This window comes from Panthera leo, chromosome B2, assembly GCF_018350215.1.
Source record: "Panthera leo isolate Ple1 chromosome B2, P.leo_Ple1_pat1.1, whole genome shotgun sequence".
Lineage (NCBI taxonomy): Eukaryota > Metazoa > Chordata > Mammalia > Carnivora > Felidae > Panthera > Panthera leo.
In genome coordinates this window covers 77,987,824-78,010,593 of record NC_056683.1, presented here as the reverse complement: position 1 = coordinate 78,010,593, position 22,770 = coordinate 77,987,824, and the positions used below count along the sequence as shown (strand labels likewise).

General features: G+C 36.3%; 1 protein-coding gene and 1 pseudogene across 1 annotated transcript in view; both read left to right on the top strand.

Annotated features, from left to right (window-relative positions):
• The window catches only part of RARS2 (arginyl-tRNA synthetase 2, mitochondrial), a 64,106-nt gene that overhangs the window by 34,591 nt on the left and 6,745 nt on the right, over nt 1-22,770 (top strand). Inside the window, exons 6-11 of the mRNA XM_042939322.1 lie at nt 2,084-2,139; nt 4,382-4,465; nt 8,271-8,347; nt 17,579-17,737; nt 18,758-18,864; nt 19,996-20,091. Coding sequence (XP_042795256.1) covers nt 2,084-2,139; nt 4,382-4,465; nt 8,271-8,347; nt 17,579-17,737; nt 18,758-18,864; nt 19,996-20,091 — 579 coding nt within the window. The remainder of the gene's footprint in view (nt 1-2,083; nt 2,140-4,381; nt 4,466-8,270; nt 8,348-17,578; nt 17,738-18,757; nt 18,865-19,995; nt 20,092-22,770) is intronic.
• On the top strand, nt 5,387-5,945 carry LOC122220157 (annotated as a pseudogene).

Genomic DNA, 22,770 nt, shown 5'->3' with positions numbered 1-22,770 from the left:
AAAGATTGAGGAAATTACATAATTTTTTTTTTTTTTTTTTTACAAGATTCAGTAAGGTATCCAAATTATAAGTCATTCACCAGGGCTACTTTTGTTTCCAAGGGACTTGAATTTGTACTTTCCATTTCATTGTATTCGTTCTGAGTAGGAAAATGGTACCAAAGAATAGCATATTGATGGTTCAAAAGGGACATTTTGTCACGGCTGAAAACCTAGGTAGATGCAGTTCTTCCAGTCCTAGAGAAAACAATACAAAAACTCTGTGAACACTTAAAAAAAAAAGATAATATAAATAACTAGCTTGATCAAATTCAAAGATTATAAAAGAATATTCGGTGGAAAGGAATTTTCTTCCCCATTCCCATTTCTTAGTTCTCACCTTATGGGCATTCATCAATACTAGTTTCCTGTTTACCCACCTAGAGATAGTCTGTTTTTACACATTGTTCTGCTGCTTACTTTTTTCACTAAATAATATCTTGTATTCCTTTAATATTTGAAGTATATCCAGGGCTGGTTTATTATTTTTATTGTTTCATACTATTCTGTTGTCATTTTTTAAAATCAGCTTTATTGGAATATAATCATGCACAATATAATACAGTTTAACATTTCAGCATATAATTTGATGAATTTTGGCAAAGGTGTACAGGTCATGTAACTACCACTGCAATTAGGGTTTAGAATATTTTCTTTTTTTTTCTATTTTATTGACTTTTGCTTTTATCTATATTATCTTTTATTTTGCTTACTTTGGTCTTCCTTTTCTAGTTTCTTAAAGGAGAAAATTAGATGGCTTATTGGTTTGGAGGCTTTCTTTTGTAATATAAACATTCCATGCCATAGATTTTTCTGCTTTAGCTCACACATTTGCTCAAGGTCACTTTACTCCTCATTCTCTCAGGGATCATAGCCCTTCAGTGTCTGGTTTCATAAAACCAGTGTTTCATACATTTTTCTGGTTTTCTGGTTGTTTAAGGCAGAAGGGTAAATCCAATCCTTGTTACTCTGTCTTGGTGGGAAATGGAAGATTCCCTATTTTTTAATTTCTAGAAGGACATTTACTTTATAAATAATTAAATGAACATTCTTGTTTTCTAATTTTACAACTGCATGCATATTTATGTAGAATCAGTTTTTTAAATTGTAATACTCTTGGTATAAGGCTTTGAAGACAGACCAAAATTAAGCTCTCATTTTACCATGTTTAACCAAGTGGGTTCAGGTTATTTTTTTTTTTTTTCAATATTGAAAAACTTGTGCAATTTTCAAACATACACAAAACTCAACAGTACAGTTAAATCCATATGCTTATCACCCACATTCAAGAGGCATCAGGCTGTTACCACATTTGCTTCATTATCTTTTTTCCTTCTTGTCTCAGTTTCCTCATCTGTATAATAAGCGATGAGAGTACCTTACCTCACAACTCGAATGAATATTAAAGGATTAATACGTATAAAGTGCATGAAATTGTGCCTGTCAGGTAGTTAGTGCTCTAGAAGCAATTTGCTATTGTTAAATTATTGATTACAACTTCTTGAGCATACAGAGAAGTGATAAATGTGTTGACTGAGAATTTGGAGTGGTGAACCAGATTTCCAATTATTCTGGGAAGTTTTATGCATAAATATTTTTATATTTTTCAATTTTAGTTTTTGATGCAGTAAATGTTGATAGATATTACCAATATAAACAAAATTTCTATGGTGTCAGTAATTTTTAAGAGGATAAAGGATTTATAACTGGTATACTAAACTTAATTCCCAATAATCTGCTTTGTTTTTATGTCAAAACAATGTCTCTGAATTTCTTCATCTTTTTATCAATCCTTAAATGTATCTGCTTCCTAAGTGTGCCATTTCTATCTATGATACTACCTTGTGAATCACAGGATCAATTTCAATAATTCTTTCTGAATTCTAATTTATCTTTGCTCTAAATTTCTAATTTTTCACTTAACTTTGAGCTGAATTACCAAAGGCCTTAGTCCCCAATTATGTTAAACTGTAGAAGCATGACCTAGTTCATTTTAGAACTCCTGTTCATAGAACAGAAATATAACTTGTGCAATTATTTGCAGTTCACCTAATGTTGCCAAAAAATTTCACGTTGGACATTTGCGTTCTACCATCATAGGTGAGTGTCGTTCATTTCACAGAAAATACTAAACATGACTTTGAGGCAATATTTTGATCATGCATGCTAATGGTTTAATGCTTAAGTAACCAGAAGACGAAAAACAAAGTTCAAACTTATATGAGCCCAATGCTAATATATGAAATGGGAAAAATTGGTTTAGAAGTAGAAAAAGAAATTTGTTTGAAAACCAAAAGATTGACTCAGAAACTAATTTTAACTGTTAGGTTTGTCGAGGATTTTAACTTTTTTAAAGTATGTATGCATATGAAGAAGATCTGAAAGATGCAAAAATGAAAATAGTTAATGTGTGGATGATGGTAATCTTCTCAGGTTTTTTGTTCTATATATTTTGTTTTAAAAAAGAAACTGTTATAATACCAATTATATCTCAATTAGAAAAAAGAAACTCAATCTCCATCACTTGAGTGCTAACTGGAGCATTCAAAACTGGAAATTGAAACAAGAGTATTCTAAGAAAGATTGCTATTGTACTTCGTAGCTGTAATGCTTCAGTGTATATGCTAAGATCTTCATTTATTTAAAACATGACATGATGCAGTAGCCCAATTTAAAAACTGCAATTAGAATTGAAGAGACTTTGAAGTGTATCTCATCTGATCTGTCTTCTGGTGTGGAAATCTGTCTATTGCATGCCTTAGGGATCATTTAACCTGTCATTTGAATATTTTTAAGAATCGGAGCAATTGGTACTTTGTGGCATAGATCATTATTAAACTGGAATCACCTCTTGCTGTGGGAGAGATCTCCTGGAGCATTTTAAGAGAGGAAATGATAGGGTTTGATTTTTGAAAGAGTATAAAAAATATACTGTGTAAGAAAAGCTACATGAGTAGGTCAAAATTGTAGGAATGGGCCAGGAAGAGATAATACTTCCTGAGAATTTATTTACCGTGTTATTTACCGTGATATGTGGAAACTCAGATACCAAAAGTAACTTTTCCAAAAATCACCTAGCTAGTAAGTATCATAGCCAGGATTTGAAATTAGTCTAATTCCAGAAGCTTAGGTTTGTGTTATTTAGTTGATTTGTAAGATAATAAGATGCTAATTAAAAATAAGAATACAATCTGAGTAGCAACAGAAGAAGTTTGCTGTTAGGACTGTATAGACCGGGAAAGTCTAGAAGTAAGGAAGCTGGAAAAGGAGTAGCTGCAATAATTTGAGTCAGATATACATATTGGTGAAGGATTATTTGCAGAAAACTAAATCTACTGTAGTAAAAGCAGGCAAGAATTTATTACAGGATATTGAATAGTTTACAAAGTTGTTGGAAGTGCTGAAGAAGCGTTGGGTGGAGTGACATAAATGATTCCCAGAATTATACCGTAGAGCGTGTTCATCAAGGGAGCTTCTGCCTTTTCTGCAGTCACTTCCAGTAGCAGCCATGCTACTGCTGCCACTAGTCCTGCCATATCTTCTAGAATTCATATAAGCAAAACAGGCAGCCCCATACCCTTTCAGTTCCCTTGGAAGTCACATGACAGGACACTGGGCTATTAGTGATGCCACCAAAAAGAAAAAGCCTCCACAGCTGTGCTTGTCACAAAAAATAGAAGTAGCTCCCCTCTCACTCACCTCATGTTCACCTTCGAAGTCTCATGCAAAGCGTATCTGATTGCCCAAATATAAGTGACTTCTGAAACCCTAACTGCAGAAGTTTCTGAGAAATGTAATTTTTAGGTTTCCAGCCTCTGCAGCATATGAGTGCAGACGAGGAGAGTGAAGCAGGTGTTGGATATCAAAGCAGTGTCAGCAGTAGAGGAAGATGAAGTTCTTGAACTACCATGTGCTCTTAGGCATGAGGAGGTGGATTTCAGTGATTGAAAGAAGGTAGAGTGAGCTGTTGAGAAAAAAACACCAGTGTGGTTTAGGCTCTATAGGGATTAGGGAAATTATCTCTTGTTACATATTGAGATTCTCTTATTTTCTTTGGAATTCAGTTATTCTAACATATGTTCCCAGCTCCCACTAATGTTGCTGAAAATTAGGTTCTTAGGAAAATTGTGAGGTTCTTTGGAATAACTGCCCCCCAAATAATTCTCTACTCCTGCTCCATAACATAGATGAAAACACAATAGTGAATGTTTTACTAAAAAAAATTGAATTGGTAAATTTTATCAAAAAAATTTTTGTTATGCTTTGATAATAGAGAAACACATGGTTCTTATGCCAAAATGGATAACAAGAATGAGAAACTGTATATTTTATTGATTACTAGGAAATTTTATAGCAAATCTCAAAGAAGCTTTAGGACATCAAGTCACCAGAATAAATTACCTTGGAGATTGGGGCATGCAGTTTGGTAAGTGAGTTTGAAATTTTCTCTTTTATCTCACTGTTAAGTTTAATTTCTTTTATGTCACCTGATCATGCAGAATATAGGCAGAATCCATTGGGTAGAGTAGTGCCTCCTACCTTTTTTTTTTCCCTCTAATGGCTCTTTTGCATAAGTCTTGTATTCTGTTTATTAGAACAATTCTCACCACACAAATCTGTTTTGGGGGAGGAAACCTCACACATTCAAGGCAATAAATACAGGTTTTTATGGTTTTATTAAGAAAAAGTAGCTTACATGTGTCAAATGTAGAAGTGAATGTACCAGGGAAGAAGTAAGTCTAGCTGTATAATCCCTTCCAGCTACAGCTCTGCCATTTTTCAAACAAATGGGGTCCAGCCTCCCTGCATCATACATGGAGGGTGATCTGTTGTTATACCCTGAGCCAGTGGCCTAGAAGAAAAAGAAAGTGGGATACTTTGGCTCCTTCTTAAATTGTGCAGTGACAGGGGGTCAAAAAAAAAAAAAAAGAGAGGAAGAGAGAAGTGAGAACCAAACAGTTGAATGCCACAAATTATCTCTAATGTTGTGAGTTTACTCAGAACCATTCCTACCTCATAGTATACCTGTAATCAAAGAAGGGCAAGATAAATGAAGTTGCTAAGGTAGTGAAGTTCTGGTAGCATGTGAAATGCAAACTTTTAAAAATCTCTGGCAACTATTGGGGCGCCTGGGTGGCTCAGTTGGCTAAGTGTCCGACTTTGGCTCAGGTCTTGATCTCACAGCTCCTGAGTTCAAGCCCCGTGTCGGGCTCTGTGCTGACAGCTCAGAGCCTGGAACCTGCTTCAGATTCTGTGTCTCCCTCTCTCTCTGCCCCCTCCCCACTTGTGCCATGTCTCTGTCTCTCAAAAATAAAAATAAAACATTAAAAAAAAATTAAAAATCTCTGGCAGCTGTTATGTGTGTTTTAAAATCCGGCCTCCTTTCATGAAGATGGCCCCGAAGGCAAAGAAGGAAGCCCCTGCCCCTCCCAAAGCTGAAACCAAAGCAAAGGCTTTGAAGGCCAAGAAAGCAGTGCTGAAAGGTGTCCACAGTCATAAAAAAAAGAAGATCCGCACGTCACCTACATTCCGATGGCCCAAGACACTGCGTCTCCAAGGACAGCCCAAATATCCTTGAAAGAGCGCCCCCAGGAGAAACAAACTTGGCCACTATGCCATCATCAAGTTCCCCCTGACTACCGAGTCAGCCATGAAGAAAATAGAAGACAACAACACTCTTGTGTTCATTGTGGATGTCAAGGCCAACAAGCACCAGATCAAACAAGGCCGTGAAGAAGCTCTATGACATTGATGTGGCCAAGGTCAACACTCTGATCAGGCCTGATGGAGAAAAGAAAGCATATGTTCGACTGGCTCCTGACTATGATGCTTTGGATGTTGCCAACAAAATTGGGATCATCTAAACTGAGTCCAGCTGGCTAAATCTAAATATAAATTTTTTCAACAATAGAATAGAATAGAATAAAATAAAATATAATAAAATAAAATAAATAAAATATAAAATCCGGCCTTAGCATCACCTCTTAAGGCATTCTCTGACACACAGGCCCTTGCCTACATCTCGCATCACCAAGTTCCTAGTATCCAGCTCTCCTCAAATAGGCTTGCCTTACTCTTTACTTACTTGTGTGCTTCTCTCCCCTACTAGATGACATGTTCCTTGACGGCATGTATTGTGTCTTAATTATCTTTGTGTCCATAGTACTTGAAACATAAGAAACACTAAGACTGATGAATGAATCTGTGGAAGTATTTTACAGTACCAATCCAAAAGAAAGGCTAGATAATATTTTAAAGCTTCCATAAAGTGTAGTGTGCACTACCAGTTCTAAAGTTTACTGATAGTATTCTGTTCTGTCATAGCTAGTGAAATGAAATCAAAGTTTCTAAAAGACAGATTTATCATGACCTTCTCTTTCATTTCAATTAATAAAAATCTCAGTCTCTAAAAATAGTAGAACTTGAACCAATTAATAGTACCATTACTATTCACTGTGGAGGAATCTGAAAACATGCCCTGCATTTTAAAAATCCACCTGCATTTCACAATAGCTGGTAGTCAGAGATTTGGGCCCTAGGCTCAACAATCAGATTTAATAGGTGATATCCACTTTACATTAGTTTAACCGATTTATGCATTTCACAGGCATTAGCAAATAGGTGATTATGGTATTCAATTTTAGCTACAGGATTTTATTATCGCAATGTTTCTCTAAAGGACTACGATGGTTAATGATCTGTCACCATTTCCATTATAACCATAATGGTTGAAGAGTTTTAATTTTGGGTGTTTCAGCTATCTCCTATTAAAAGTTGGCAAATAGTTTCTAACCACAAAATTAGTTTTTGAAAATATATTAGGTTGAATATTAAATGGGCATTGGTCTTTACTTTTCCTATTTCCATTTTTTAGAACACTCTGGGCATCTTTCCACACCCTACTCCTAAGACCCTGACATTTGCTTTTTGTTAAAAGTGAATAGGGCTGGTACATTTTTAAGTCATCCTTCTAGTTCTTGTCTAAAACTCCAAAATATTTTACATCTTTGAGTTCAGTAGCATCCCACTTTCTGGTGAGCCTATGTATGGTGACATACATAGAAAAATGTATGTCAGCAAGGCCCACTGGCAATAGCTCCTTTAGATCGGAAGCTTAGTAATTGATAAGAGTTATAGAAACAGATTGGTTTTTAAAATAATTCAACCACCTTTTATTGCTCTTGGTCCCAGTCTGCATATATCCTTTTTTTTTTTTTTTTAAAGACATGGAAGAACTTTATATTTTTTTAATGTTCATTTATTTTTGAGAGAGTGGGAGAGGGGCAGAGAGAGAGAGGAAGACACGGAATGTGAAGCAGGCTTCAGGCTCTGAGCTGTCAGCACAGAGCCCAACACAGGGCTCATACTCACAGACCATGAGATCGTGAGATCATGACATGAGCCTAAGTCAGATGCTTAATCTACTGAGCCACCCAGGCGCCCTTGCATATATCCTTTTAAACTGAAATTGTGATCATCTTTCCTAAGAATATAAGTACTTACAGTCTATTACCTCAATTATTATTAAAAAAAAAAAAAATAAGGCTCAAACTAATACTATCCCTGAATGCAGAACTTATCATCAAAGATAAAAAAAAAAAAAAAAAAAAATCATTGACAAATAAAAGACAAACATATGGCTAGATAAAAGATATTTGTTGCTTGGTCACCTTGAATGGGAGAGATAACCAGGTATGTTTTGAGTTTTGTCTTTTATTGTTTTTCTCCAGTTATTTTTTTAAGGGTTAATATTATAACACCGAGCCAACTTCTACCTTTGTTTTATTTTAACATCTACAAGTTTAAAAAGAAAGTTTTGAAATCACCTCCCATAAGTTTGTTTTCACAGAATTTAAGCATCCAGCATGTAGCATCATGATGTCCTTCCTCAGGGTAGCTAGTCAATAAATGCTTGTTTTATTAATGTCTGCTGCGTTGGTGGTGGGCACTGTTAATACAAAGACAAGTTAGTCCTAGACCCTGCTTTTGATGAGTTCATAGTCCATTGGTGTCTTTGAAGTTAATTTCAGTGATCTATTCAACATATTGAATTTGTGATTCAGTATGTTGAGTTTATGGGGTAGCAGAAGATGATAACATGTGTTTGTAGTGCTCTCAGGACACATAATTACAAGGGCTTGATATTTTGATATAGCTATACCTGTTCCCTGCCATGACTGTTCTCTACTGTTCCATTTTATAATTTTTTCATTTATGTATTACTGTGCTAGGTCTTCTGGGAACTGGCTTCCAGCTGTTTGGCTATGAAGAAAAACTTCAGTCCAATCCTTTACAGCACCTCTTTGAAGTAAGTTGGCAAGAAACAATAGTAACAAATGCTTCAATTTATTTTTTTCAGAGTACTTTGCAGCTTGGATTAATTTTTAATCCCAGAGATTTTTAAAAATGTTCATAAAAACAAGGAATTAAAGCAATGTTGCTTTTATTTTACTAGGGAGTTCTTTTCATTTTCTTGTCCAAGTGTTTATTTAGGTTTTAGTTGATTTGGGACAGTATTTTTCTAGGTATAGAGTCATCTTAGAATAAACACATGGGATAACAGATTCAACGCAAATTTCTTAATTTTTTGTCAGTTGCTTTATAACTGCGGGTTTCTTCATGGCAATAACTATAATTCATTTAGAATTGAAAAACATGAGTATATACTTTTTTAATCTTATTCTAGTGTGGGGGAAGATACCTGTGTTTCTCTGAATTTGTGTGTGCTTTTTTTAAATTTCTTTTAGCTCCTTTTCCTGACTTTTGCCCAGCGTGAACTCCTTCCTATTCTGCTTCATATAGTCCCTTGGGTACTTTGATTCACTGTCCTCAGTTTTTCTTAGAGTTCATTAATAAAGCTCTTCCTGCCCAATTAATCTCCAGGAGATGTGTTTCCTTTTCATTGTCCTAATTGTTATCTCTTCTGTTTCTGGGCCTCACAAGAATAAACACCAATGACAGCAGCCGTGTTGGTGACGTTCTGGGGATCAGACTAAAGATGTTATTATACCTGTGCATAAGAAAGAGCACTTACCAAAATAATGCTTTACTTCCCTAGCAAAAGCCACTGAGAATGCTTCATAATTTTCCTTTCTGTTAAATAATTTTTCTCCTGCAGCTTTGTAGTTAAATTTAACAAAAATTACATTGTAATTCTTGAAGAGTTTTAATGGTTTGTAATTTTCTCCTGAGTCCCTGCATGCACTGCACTTTAAATGCCTACATTTTTATTTATAATATTAAACAAAAGGTTTTTTTCTGTTTTCCATTGAGTTTTATTGATAGGCAAGAGTTTAAAAATTAATGATTCTTTATGGTCGTCTGTAAATAAAGCATGCCACCTTAGTGCCTAGAATTTTTATTGTATTATTTTTTAAAACTTTGAGTAATGGCAAGTATTTTTTTACCACAGGCTTAGTGAACCTTTCATCAGATCCAGGCCCACAGAGACAACCCATTGCACAGAAAATAAAAATACTTGCTTGAAGACCTTGTGTCTGTCATTGAGAGAACATTTTTAAGGATGTAGAGTACAACTTCATATGAGAGTTACTATTCTCATCTTTCTCCCACCCCACCTCAAACGTTTTATTTAACCCTGAAAATAGTTAAGTCTTTGTCATTCATAGTATTTTAAATATTTTTAGTAAAGTCTGTTCTCAAACCTGATAGAAACTTAAATGTATGTTTCTTTCTATGCAGTTTATCACAAATTTCCAGGCTTTTGAGACTCATAAAAAGTTGGAGATTATACACCTATATTAGAGGTTGTTTATTGATGGATGCACATAAAGAAGGAACAAGGGCAGGAGGTACTTCTGTGAATAACTAAAAACTCAAGGAACAGTGGTGTTGCTTTCATTAAGTGTTCTTTTGCCTAAAAGCTTCATAGGGAAGCAGCAGTTATAGACAAAAGAGCAAGCCAAATACACCCACGTTGCTGTTTGTAATAAAAGAAATCCATTAGGGTACTAACTGGCTCTTTCTTCCTTTGCAGGACAGAAAAAAAATGCAGAGCCTAAAGTGGCAGCCTCCAGGTTATTTTATCTTTGGGCTAATTTTTGCTAGCCCAATTTCATTTTAAAATTATAGCCATCATTGCAGATTATTTTCAACAAAAACTTTGAGCATAAGTGAGGAATTTTTTCCTTTTTTTTTTTTGAGCTTTAGGCAAATATTAATAAATGATTTTATACCGTTCCTAAAAGAAAACCTGGACTTTGGCTGGACCCGCTGGTTTTTTTCCTCGTCAGATTATAGTTGTAACCACTTTCAGAAGGACCATGTCTTCCCAATCTTTTATCGCCAGCCCCAAGCACCATGCCTGCAGTTACATTTTGTATGAATTTGATCTTGTAGGGGGTTTTTTTTGGTCCCTTTCTTCCATTTAAGTTGGAGAATATCAGACCTATATAGTTCCAAGGAAGAGCTGACTATTATAGGATACACTCGTACCATTTCTCAAAATTGACTTCATCATGCAGTTACTGATGCAAAACCCGAGGGCCAGATGCAGGGCTCCAGCACAAGCAGTCTGACTCCCAGGTGCTCATGCACTGCCCTGTCCTCCACTGGCATGACAGAATGCCCTTCTGGCCATTCACTTCCATCGATTGTAATTACTTACATACCATTTTCCTTTCTTTCATCCTCAAATTGCTGTACCAGGAACACAATTAGTACTTTAGTTTTCTCAGTTTCAACCTTCCAGCATATCTGTTTTGAATTTGGCTTCAGCCATCCAGTGGCAGTTTGTGGCCTGCCTCCTGCTGAATGGCATCATGATCAGTATCCCCCAGTTTCAGTTTCTCAGTTTTTGTGTATAGAAATTATAGGATAGTTTTAGGATTTCTTTCCTGTGATGAAAATATTTATCATTTACAATCAGTTCTCTCTTGCGTTCCCATTTTTGTGCTTTGCTTCATTACTTGTTTTTCTGTGTACCTGTAGTCCTTCTTTTCCCATGATGTCTGGCTGTTGTGTGTGGACATGGGACTTTTGTTGGTCATCATTTAAAACCATTTATTAGTTGTTCTGATTTGTCATGAAATGGGGAACTGGTTTTGTAATAGTTCATACCTCCCCCTAAATTAGCTAATGAGTTAAATAACTAATATATTTGCTATTTAGAATTCACATTATTGGTTCAAAGAAAACATTTAAATTAAGTTTTGTGACATGTATAAAAAAGCCTTTCTGCTTCTATCAAAAAGTAATTCCTTATGGTAAAAAGTGTTAAATCTAAATCATGAGTATATGGGTGTCTAATTTACTTTTACTTGTTATAACCTGTTTTTTAATGTTTATTTATTTAGAGAGAGCACAAGCAGGGGAGGGGCAGAAAGAGCAAGAGAGAGAGAGAGAGAGAGAAAGAATCCCAAGCAGTCCGCACACTGCAGCGCAGAGCCTGATGCGGAGCCTGAACCCACCAACCGTGAGATCGTGACCTAAGCTGAAATCAAGCACCTAAGTCAGGTGCTTACCCGACTCAGCCACCCAGGCGCCCCTACTTTTACCTATTTTCGTGATAGTTTTTAAAAGTAATTTCAGGGTTTCTCCTAGGTTTAAACTACTTGAATGGACCTTGAGAACATCTAACACTGTTTTAGGAATGTATAACCAGCATTTTTTTTTTTTTTTTTTTTGGCTACAGGTTTTAGAACTTGACTCATTGCATATTGCTTATTAATATCAATTTTTAAATTTTTTTCAATGCTTATTTAATGTTGAGAGAGAGAGAGAGCATGAGCAGGGGAAGGGCAGAGAGAGAGAGGGAGACACAGAATCTGAAGCAGGCTCCAGGCTCCAAGCTATTGGCACAGAGCCCGACGCGGAGCCCAAACCCATGAACTGCGAGATCATGACCTAAGCCGAAGTTGGCCGCCTAACCGACTGAGCCACCCAGGCGCCCTAATATGAATTTTGATTACCATAGAAATGCCTCTGAAACATGAGCAGCCTTTCCTAAGAGATAAATATTATGACAATAATGTATCCATTAGCCCTGTACCCTAACAGTGGCATTTATAAAGGGAACATGATATATTAACATATTAAGTTCATAATGGCCCCAAAAGTATTTATTATTTTTCCCTTACCCTTTCTAAAATGCTTTTAGGTAATTACAGTGATGGGCATTTAATAAAAAAAGACCTGGAAAGTTAGAGGATAATGTATTAGTAGGAAATAGTATATTAGAGGTTTGACCCTGAGTTTCCCTATATTAATCACAAAAAAAAGTAGAAAATAGGGCAAGAGCAAAGCACCAAATTAATGAATGATACTATTTACTTGCTCTCATTTTTTTTAATGTGGAAGAAGTATCTATTCCTCAAGAGACCATGGGGCTTCTTTTTTTGATTGTTGGGTTTTTTTTCTTGTTTGTTTGTTTTGACTTTAGAGTCTCCAAAAAAGATTTCTTCAACTTAAAAAAGTAATTCAAGTTAAATCAATTCTAGACATAATGGCATATTTGTGCACTTAGAAATGTTTATTTTATAAAGACTTGAATTCAAGAGTTCTTTATTGGTTAGATCACATTACTATTTTCAGAGAAAGTGACTATTATGGTTAATGTGAATTTTACTCATTAGAATACTTACATGGAAGAAATAACTTAAATTGTAAGCCTAATTAAATCTGAACCCAGTCATATTTTTGAGAGTGGTAAGAGTCATCTCTAGTCATTGTTAAGGGTTTCTCGTCTTCCAAATCACAAAGTCCTCCACATTCTTATGTACATCTCAGGATGGGCATGGAGGCCTCTTCTTAGCTTTAATCCACATTGGTCTTGACTGATGTGTCCAGTATCCCAGCCTACGTAAATGCCCTGGAGGCACACAGCTCTGCTTGTATGACAAACATAGGAGATCCTAGCTGTGGCCCAGTTCCATAGGTCTAGATATCAGCCTCCCTGTGTGGGGACACCATAAACCATTTCCCTCAGAGGGCCTGTTGCCACCCCAGAGGCTGCCCAGCTTTTGCTATTCCTGGGAATGTTTCTCCATCCCCATTCCCTCCTCAATCTAGACAATTGTCCTTTCCTCTCTCCTGGCAGCTTTTCTGTTTTACCATACTCTTGACCATCTTCCCCAAAGCCACTAGCCTTTCTTCCCAACGCCTACTCTTCTGGGGGTCACTACAGTGCCTCATTTTCCTCTGAGTGTTCTTAGAACAAGGATGGGAATACTAAGCAAGACCAGAGTACATATTAATAGCTCAGTGATTATCCCTCCCACCCCATCAAAATGAGCAAAAAACTTTTTCAGCATGAGAAATGTATATCACCATGTGTCTAATATATATAAGAAGTGAATCTTTATCACCCTTGAATAAAGGTATATCATGGACATTATTATTAACAAAGACCAAAAATAGGCGATTCTAAATACTGAAAGAAGATGAATAGATGAAAAAATGCTATTTATATGCTGCTAATGATATACTAATGAGAAACTTGAAAATTACTAAGTTTTTATTTTATTATTAACTGATATATTGATCTTTTAAATTATAATTGTATTGTTTGAGTTTCTTTAATATTACATTTAACATTAGAAATCTATCTCAGGGCACCTGGGTGGCTCAGTAGGTTAAGCATCAGACTTTGGCTCGGGTCATGATCTCATGGTTTGTGGGTTTGAGCCCCGCGTTGGGCTCTGCGCTGACCGCTCAAAGTCTGGAACCCGCTTCAGATTCTGTGTCTCCTTCTCTTTCTGCCCATCGCCTGCTCATGCTCTGTCTTCTCAAAAATAAATAAACCTTAAAAAAAAAAAACAAAAGAAAACAAAAGAAATCTATCTCAACCAGCAGTTCTGTAAGGAATTTCTGATCAAGACATGAAACAACATTAAAAATTACCTTCTTTGTTTGAGTTGTAATCATGAATTCATTACATGTTTTTTCTAAAAAAATTAGAACAAAATTAAATGCATTTTAAGATAGAAGACAAATTGTATAGTTAAAAGGGTCTTTAGTGTCTAAGTTATGCTGAGCGTTCTTAGTAGTTATTCTCTGTTTTAAGACAGAAGTAACCAGGGTTGGGGTTAGAGCCCTGTAAGCAAAGAATTAAACTGTGTCTATGTTGCCAGTGGTATTCTAGAATCAAATTTAAGAGAGTAAGAGAGCATTATATACTTTTATTTTTCATACTTATTTCTTTACATTGGGACAGATCATCTTGAGCTGATGATAATTTTCTGAATCAGTTAAATTAGAAATAAAATATCCTATGCTTCTTGGGGAATATTAGCATCTAGAAATAGTGAAAAGGTTAATATTCCTTTAAGGAAGTCTTAAATGTTTAGTTTATTTCCTAATGGAAATATACCTCACTTTCGTATTTTGGTAACTAAAAGAAAAATTATTCCCATTCTCAAGAACATCCTAAGCCACATTCTTATTACCAAATCCAAGTTGAAAACTTCCTTTTTATTCCTTTTGTGTCTAGATCTAACCTCAAAAGGAGGCTGTCTTCAAAATGCATACTTTCTAAACATAAAAAGTTTGTGGTGACTAAATTAAAAATTGTCTGTAATTTCAGAAGTACATAGTATTAAAGTTATTTTGTGAAGGAAAATGCATTTCTTTTCTAAAACAGTGATGAATGTTAATAATTACAGTTTTCTCTTGTTCATTTACAGGCAGATTAAGTGCTAATTAAGGCTCTTCTATTGTTCTGTTTGATAGTGTCAGTTGATTTTCAGTAATGTTTGGTTTATAATTACAAATTGCTGAAATGCCAAGATTCTTCAAGTGTTAGGGTTTGGTTTTGTTTATTTTGCTTTAATTATTTCTATTTTAAATTTTAAGAAAGGGAAAAGATTCTGGTAAAGTTTTTTCTAAAAATATTCTTACCAGTTTCACATGCATATTAGATTTTTTAAATTTTGTCTATTTGAGTTCAGAGTCCTAGATTTAAAAAAAATTTTTTTTTGAAAATAAGAATATTTTGTATATGGTTATAAATTATATGTGAATGTGCATGTAGTGTGTGTGTATGAGAGAGATATTTTCAATCACAATCATAGAAATATGTATGCCTCAGTTACTATAGGCTGGACAACAGTTTAATTGTCCATGGATATGTCATTCAAAAGTCAAGAAGTTTGGGGCACCTGGCTGGCTCAGTTGGTTAAGCATCATCCAACTTTGGCTCAGGTCATGATCTCACGGTTCATGGGTTTGAGGCCCATGTCAGGTTCTGTGCTGACAACTCAGAACCTGGAGCCTGCTTTGGATTGTGTCCCCCTCTCTCTCTGCTCTTCCCCAGCTCACACTCTGTTTTTCTCTCTCTCTCAAAATAAATAAACACTTAAAAAAAGTCAAAAAGTCTGCAGTTTACTATCTCACCGTGACTCTGTTTTCCTACACCTTACCAAAATTTTCTTTCTCTGTTTCTGACTTATTCTGGACTTATTTCATAGGAGCACATGGAAATTAATATTTTATGGTATGTGTGTTCAATCTCCCCAAGACCACTGCCAAGTTTAATAACACATTAGGAGGACTCACAGGACTCCATGTGTAATTGTGCTAACAGCTATGATTTACTATAGCAAAAGGTTGCAAAACAAAATCAAAGGGAAAGGAATATGCAGTGAAGCCTGTTAGAAACCAGGGCCAAGCTTCCAAGAGTCTTTTCCTGGTGGAGTCACACAGGATACACTTAGTTCTCCTGCAACAAACTGGGACAACATGCGTGAAATGTCTACCAGGGAAGCTTATTAGATGCTCCATGCCCAAAGTTTCTATTGGAGTTTGATCATGTAGGCACCCTCTGCTTAGCATGTACTAAAATGCCAAACTCCCAGAAGGAAAGCAAGTAGTTAGCATAAACCATATTGTTTTCATAGTTTAAACACAGTGAGCTACTCTTATCAGTTAGGCTGGTGGGAACATTTCCCAAATCTGGAGTACCCACATGGCCAGCCAAGTTCCCAGATGCCAGCCAAGGGGTAAGCTTGCAAACCGGACATTTTAAGAATAGCACCTCAGGCCTGCTATATTAATTCTTTTCTGTGCAATGTGCGTTAAAAAGGAAAAAGAAATTAGGTAGTTTTAACCTCTCTTTGGAATATTTGTTCATTACATTCTGCCATTCCAGTAGTTAACAGAAGCCATCTATGAAAGGTGAAATGTTTTTACCTTGATAGATGTTTAATGCCCTGTCCCTTTTGTTGGTAGATCTAGTGGGTCTAAGCCACATTCCAGTTGTCCCAGTGTGTACTCCAGCAATAAAACTACTTTATCTGCCACTGATATTTTGATGATATTAATGTAACAGATACCTCCTATTTCTTTGGTAATTTGCCAATTTTTACTACTTTTATGCTACTTTAATAGGTTTCTGAAAGAAATACGAGGAGAGTAAATGTATCATCCATGTTTCATCCTGGAAGTGAGTTACAACTTGGAAGTAAAATCTTTATATTCTATATGGGTAACTTCAGTACTACTTGAGGTGCAGAGTTGATATTTTTATTCTCATTTATTAACCTTGCATTTTGGAGACCAGAAAATTATTAAACTGTGATCACAGGATCATAGAAATGGGAGGCCATCCAATAAGCCATCCAATTCCACTCCTGTCATTGGGTGGGGGCAGAAGTAAACCAGCCAAGACAGGTGGTGCAAAAACATTCCAGAAGTGAGTGGTCCACACAGTTCTCAGGAGCCCAGGTTCGAGTGTAAGTAAACTAACTGTCCAGAGGTCTTCCTAGATAAGCTATGTTATGGGTCTTTTGCAGGTTTAGAGAACTATTTTAAAAGTCTTTCTAACTGCTGAATCATCCTTTGGCCTTTTCTTAGCCAGATTGAACCATTCTACCTCCTTTGACCTTTTCTCAGAAAAGTTGCGGCCATAATAATTTGCCCTTTTATTAAAAAAAAAGAGGGAATGCTAGCTTAATCCAACCCAGGCACTCTTTTTATTTTTTTTTTAATTTTTTAATGTTTATTTATTTTTGAGAGAGAGTCAGTATGAGCAGGGAAGGGGCAGGGAGAGAGGGAGACACACAATCCGAAGAAGGCTCCAGGCCCCGAGCTATCAGCACAGAGCCCAAAGTGGGGCTCAAACTCACAAACTTGGGAGATCATGACCTGAGCCAAAGTTGGACGCTCAACCAGCTGAGCCACCCAGGCGCCCCCTAACCCAGGCACTCTTAACCCAAGAGTCTGTGAACTTGGAAGGGAGGGGAAAATTACACATTTTATTTTCCCTAACCTCTATCAGAAATTTAAGTATTTTCTTCCTTTACTACATCACAACCTTAAAAAATGATTGGATAACTTTCAGTGTAATTATTTCCTTTATGAGCATATGTGTTTTACTTTATGCATTTAGAAACATTTTGAGAAGGGATTCATAGGGTGCACTAAGGGCCCATGGCAAAAAAAAAAAAAAGAAAAGAAAAAAAAGATTACACTCTCATGAGGGCAGTTGGCTAACATTTAAATGAAAGTTCTCAGGATTGTGTTTTGTTCCATTGAAGGTAACAGTGACTAATGTACTTCATTTAATATACTGTTATGCTTTTAGGTTTATGTACAAGTTAATAAAGAAGCAGCAGATAATAAAAATGTAGCAAAATCAGCGCATGAGTTCTTTCAGCGATTAGAACTGGGTGACATGCAAGCACTTGAACTGTGGCAGAAATTTCGAGACCTGAGCGTAGAAGAATACGTGCGGATTTACAAGGTGCCCACCTACTCTCCTGTGATGGGGTGCTCTTGACTGGGACTACTGAGGAATGAAGTTGCTTCCTCAGCTCATGTTTTAAGATTAGATTTGTCATTCCATTGACAATTAGGACCCACATATTATTATTTGTGCTGAAAGTTGGAGCTTTGAAACAATCCTGTGAAATTCACAAACCAAATATCAGGTGGCACTCTAGTACTCTGTGTCAGTCTGGCTTCTCTTTTCTGTCTTCTGTTCATTCCTTCATTTTATCTTAATCGTTTTTTTCCCCTTTCACTTCTGTAAGGCCTGTGTGTGATGCATATAAATTTGTTCGTTTAATAAACATTTTAGGGAGTGGGAGAAATACAACAGTGAGTAAAGGAAATAGAAGTACTTCTGTCTGGACTTCACATGCCAGCATGGAGATGGAGAGCAAATTAAAGACAATGGGGATTAAACAAGGACATACACAGTCTGTTAGGTGGTGATGATGCTGTGGAGAACAATGAAGCAGGGGAGGGGAGACGGAGTCTGCGAGTACGTGGAATGAAGAGAGTTTCATTAAAGAAACCCATGTGGCTGGAGTAGGGAAGCAGGATGAAGAGCTGCAGGAGAGGAGGTGGAAGAGGTTGTAGGATGGGGCATGAGGTAGGACATTCTCCAGAGCTGCCCAACCTTGCTTCTTGCTGTGATGGAGATGTTCCATGATGTGCTGCCCAGCAGCATAGCCATTAGCCACCGGTGGCTATCCAGCACTTGAAGCATGAGGAGTGTTCCTGAGAAAGTCAAGTTTTTTATTTTATGTAATTTGAATAGCTGTGTGGGCCCAGTAACTACCGTATCAGCACAGTACTATTGTGAGGACTTGCCTGGTGTGGGAAGAGGTAGAAAGTTTGGTAGAGCAGAGGAGTGACTTCATCTAATTCTTACTTTCCCAATCTGGGTGACAAGACTGTAGAACATCCTGTTTTGTCTTAGGATAAGATAATAGGACATTTAAGTAACTTCCTTTCTTTTGTTTCTGAATCCTTTTAGCGTCTAGGAGTACACTTTGATGAATATTCAGGAGAATCATTTTATCGTGAAAAATCTCAAGAAGTCTTAAAATTGCTGGACAGTAAAGGACTCCTGCAGAAAACAATGTATGGTCAGGTTACTGTTCTTTAGTAAAGTTATTTCTTTGGGAAAAAATGATACTGATATAGTCTCTCAGTAAGAACAACAGAATGTGGTGTGCAGCCTTCCTGGCATTTTTTTTTGTAGTGCTTTTTGCTGTTCGAAGTACTTTTCCACATATGGTCTTCTTGCTGCCATGACAAAATCCTGGTCAGGTTGGAAGAAAAGTTGTTAATCTGCTTTTTACGTGTGAAGAAACTGAAGCACGGAAAGTACAAGTGACTGGTCTAATGTCAGACAAGTTGATGTAACTGGAAAAAGGAAATAAAACTTACATCTTACTTAGCCCTGCCTTTTTAAAAAACCACATCCTGTTCAAAATGGATTTAAGGCATATTATGTAAATAGATATAATACAAGCTTTTGAAAGAGTAAAATGAGGAAATCAGGAAGCGAGGGCAGAAAAAAAATAATACAGAATCAGGGATGATAATGGTATATCATCTAACACACTGCCTTACTTACGGTAGATTTCTAATTTAGCTTTGAGCTTCCTGTGAGCCAGACAAACAGTACCAGTCATAGGAGCCCAGGCATCTGTAATACAGAAGCAAACCAGTTGCTTAGAAGCACCAGTTGTCATAGTACCAAAGAGCTTCTCTTGTCATCTTTATGAGGAAGACATGGAGAACATCAGCAATGTCCATAAGGCAGATTTTTGCATCTCCATCTACAGATTCTAATTTTTGACAAGGCAGGAAAGACAGTAACAAAATTCCATGGTTTATTATTCAAGGGTACTTTCTGGCATGTTAAAAATTAGCCCAATATTAAATGCTATAATTTGAATTAGAATATGATGTTTCACAGTTAAACAGCTGAAATCTCATGTTTCAACTGGATATGCTAAAGACTTTCTAAGTACCTTATCCAGAGCTACAGAGTTTAAAAAGATAGGACAACTAAATATTAATTATAGCATACCCATTCTTAATAATTCATGGTCCCATTCCTTGTTTTTCTTCATTTGGTTATACTGCTTATTGCTACGTAAGGAATAAAAAATAGCTTCCAGTTTGCCAAAGATAATGTTACAGATATTATACTTTTAAAGGGTCTTACTCTATTTCTTAAGAGTTACCTGTTTGCATTTCTAGAAAAGGAACAGCTATAGTGAATCTTTCTGGAAATGGTGACCCCTCCTCAATTTGTACTGTAATGCGAAGCGATGGGACTTCTCTCTACGCAACCAGGTTTGTATGTAATGGTGGGGGGGGGGGGGGGGGTCAGCATCAGAATGTATGTGACTTCATGTGCTTTGTTGTAGGATCAGTGCTAAAACAGTCATTTTATCCTCAAAGCTGTTACCAAATCCTAGTTTCTAAATCTCTTGTTCTCATCACTTCAAGATGTATTTATTGGGCGTCTATCTATTGCCAGTTATAGTTCCTGGAAAGGTATAACATCATCAGAAAAGTGACTGAAAAAGATTATTTACAGTTAGTTAAACATCATAGGATTTCCACAGCCAATAAATACATTGTTCAACAAACTGAAAACTGAGGTACCTCAACTATAAATATTTTCCTGTTGTACATTGGCAGGAAGTATACACTAGAAGGTGGTCATATTGGCTCAGTGGCATCCTCTGTAAAGATTCATCTACCATGCACATGAGTAGCAGTCCTCATGTAAAACAGGGTAAGGGAGAAGTAGGCCATGTTGCCTTTTTTTTTTCCCCCTTCCAACTGTCTGCATGACTGACTCCTGTGGAAAGGAACAGTCTAGTCTCTGTTAATCAGTAAGAACTGGAACTTACATCTTATCAAGCACATTTATATCTGGGACAAAGCCAATAGGAAGGAGAAGATAGGACCATAAAAAAGACACACAAGCAAACATGGCCATACTGAAACACTTTTGGCAAAAGGCTCTAGTGTCTTCCAGGCTAGAGTTTTATATTGGATCATAAACCCACTTTTATAGTATAATTAAAGTATTGATATTTATTGTTGTTGTTAACTACCATCATTTGTTCCAAACAGCTTTAAACAACCATCTGATTCTCTTACTCTCCGTTAGAAAATTGATCTCTTTACTTTCTATTACTTTTTGGCATTTCCCTTTATCATTTCCATGTAATTATAGTTAGGAGGTGAGAAGAACCTGTGTATCTAAGAGGTACATTTCTTTTTCTAGATTAAAAACAATAATAGAAAAAATATTTTGTGCCGGCCAATAATTGCTGGACAGATTAAATAAAGAAACCTTGAGCAGGGGCGCCTGGGTGGCTCAGTCGGTTAAGCGCCCAACTTCAGCTCAGGTTATGATCTCACGGTTCGTGGGTTTGAGCCCCGCGTCAGGCTCTGTGCTGACAGCTCAGGGCCGGGAGCCTGCTTCAGATTCTATGACTCCCTTTCTCTCTGCCCCTCCCTGATTTGCACTCTGTCTCTCTCTCAAAAATAAATAAAACATTTAAAAAAAAAGTGTCCGCCCAGAATAGAGGTTCCATGTCATTTTAGTGGTCCTGATTTGGTTATTTTTCTTGGGCTGTCATTCATTAGGTCTAGATTTTTCTGTATATTTACCTTAATACCTATATGTTTCTCTTTGAGACAGTAATTGTGTTTTTTGCCATTTGCCAAAATGTTTAGTGTTTCACCTTGCTCGAACTTTGTTTCTGCCCTTTCAGTGGGTTCTTATAGAATACATCAATACATGTGGATGTGAATTAGAAGAGTAGTTATAACAGACAGAAGTGTGGGAGAATACTAGCAAGAGCACAGGGTGAGGCTGGGGACCTTCTTTGGGCTGGGTCCCTACTTTGAAATGAGAGGCCTGAACTAAATGATCTGGCATTCTTCTCCTTTCAAATTCAGGTTTCACAAACTCAGCCTAGAGCTTTTCTTTATATTCTTCTCTTTAATTATTTCATTGGATCAAAAGGCTTCTCTTTGTTTTGTCCTTGGGTCAAACCAAAAATATAGTGGGGGTATATATTTGTGACTTCATCTGGGGGATAATCTTCTATACTCGTGTTTCACAACCTTTGTTTTTTTGTTTTTGTTTTTCCATTATAATCCCTCTCAGGAGCCTTTTTAGCCTGTTTTTCCTGCTTGCCCACCTCAGGAAATGTTTAATATCACAGATCTCCTGTGCATCTGTATGTGTTGTGTGCACATATGTGCTTTATACATAAAAAGAATAAGATTCTGTTGTCCCTCAGGAGCCAGTTTTTGCCTCCGTTGTGAATGCATGCTCTATGTTCTATTAGGATTAGGAGATGGGCAGTAATGATGTTTTGATGCTTTCCATCATTTCAAAAGATCTAGGACCTTTTAAAATCTTCCCAGTGTCATATATTGTTAACCAAAAATAGCTTTGATTTTCAATTTCAATATTTTCATAATTTTGACTTGAAATTTCACTGTTAATGGTTTGGTTTTCATTATTTCATACTAGATGCAAACTGAGTTTTTTATACTTAGAGAAAGGAGAGTTGAGTTTTTGTCAAAGGACTTTCTGGTCTTGTACAGTGTTTTAGAAGGTATTGCTTATCACTGATTCAAAACTTTTGAAAGTCCTTGTAATAGGAGAGTAGCTAAAAGATATCTGTTAAGTTACCACATCACCTGTGTTTTAAATATGTTCTTTAAGAAGGTATACTGCCGAAAAGTGACACTCAGGTGATTGTTCCCAGTACAGGCTTGATGAACAAATCATAAAACATTTACCTACAGACACTTTGCCTGGAGCTGCTTTAGTACTACTGCTTTTCCCAGAGCTTATATTTACTTATTTTGTTGTTGTTTTTTTAATCTTTCCACAGTACTTTTATTATTGTTGCTTTTCCCAAAGCTATTTTTGTTATTATTACTTTATATGAAAGTATGGTACTGGGATTATATAATCATAAGCAGTATACCCTAGAC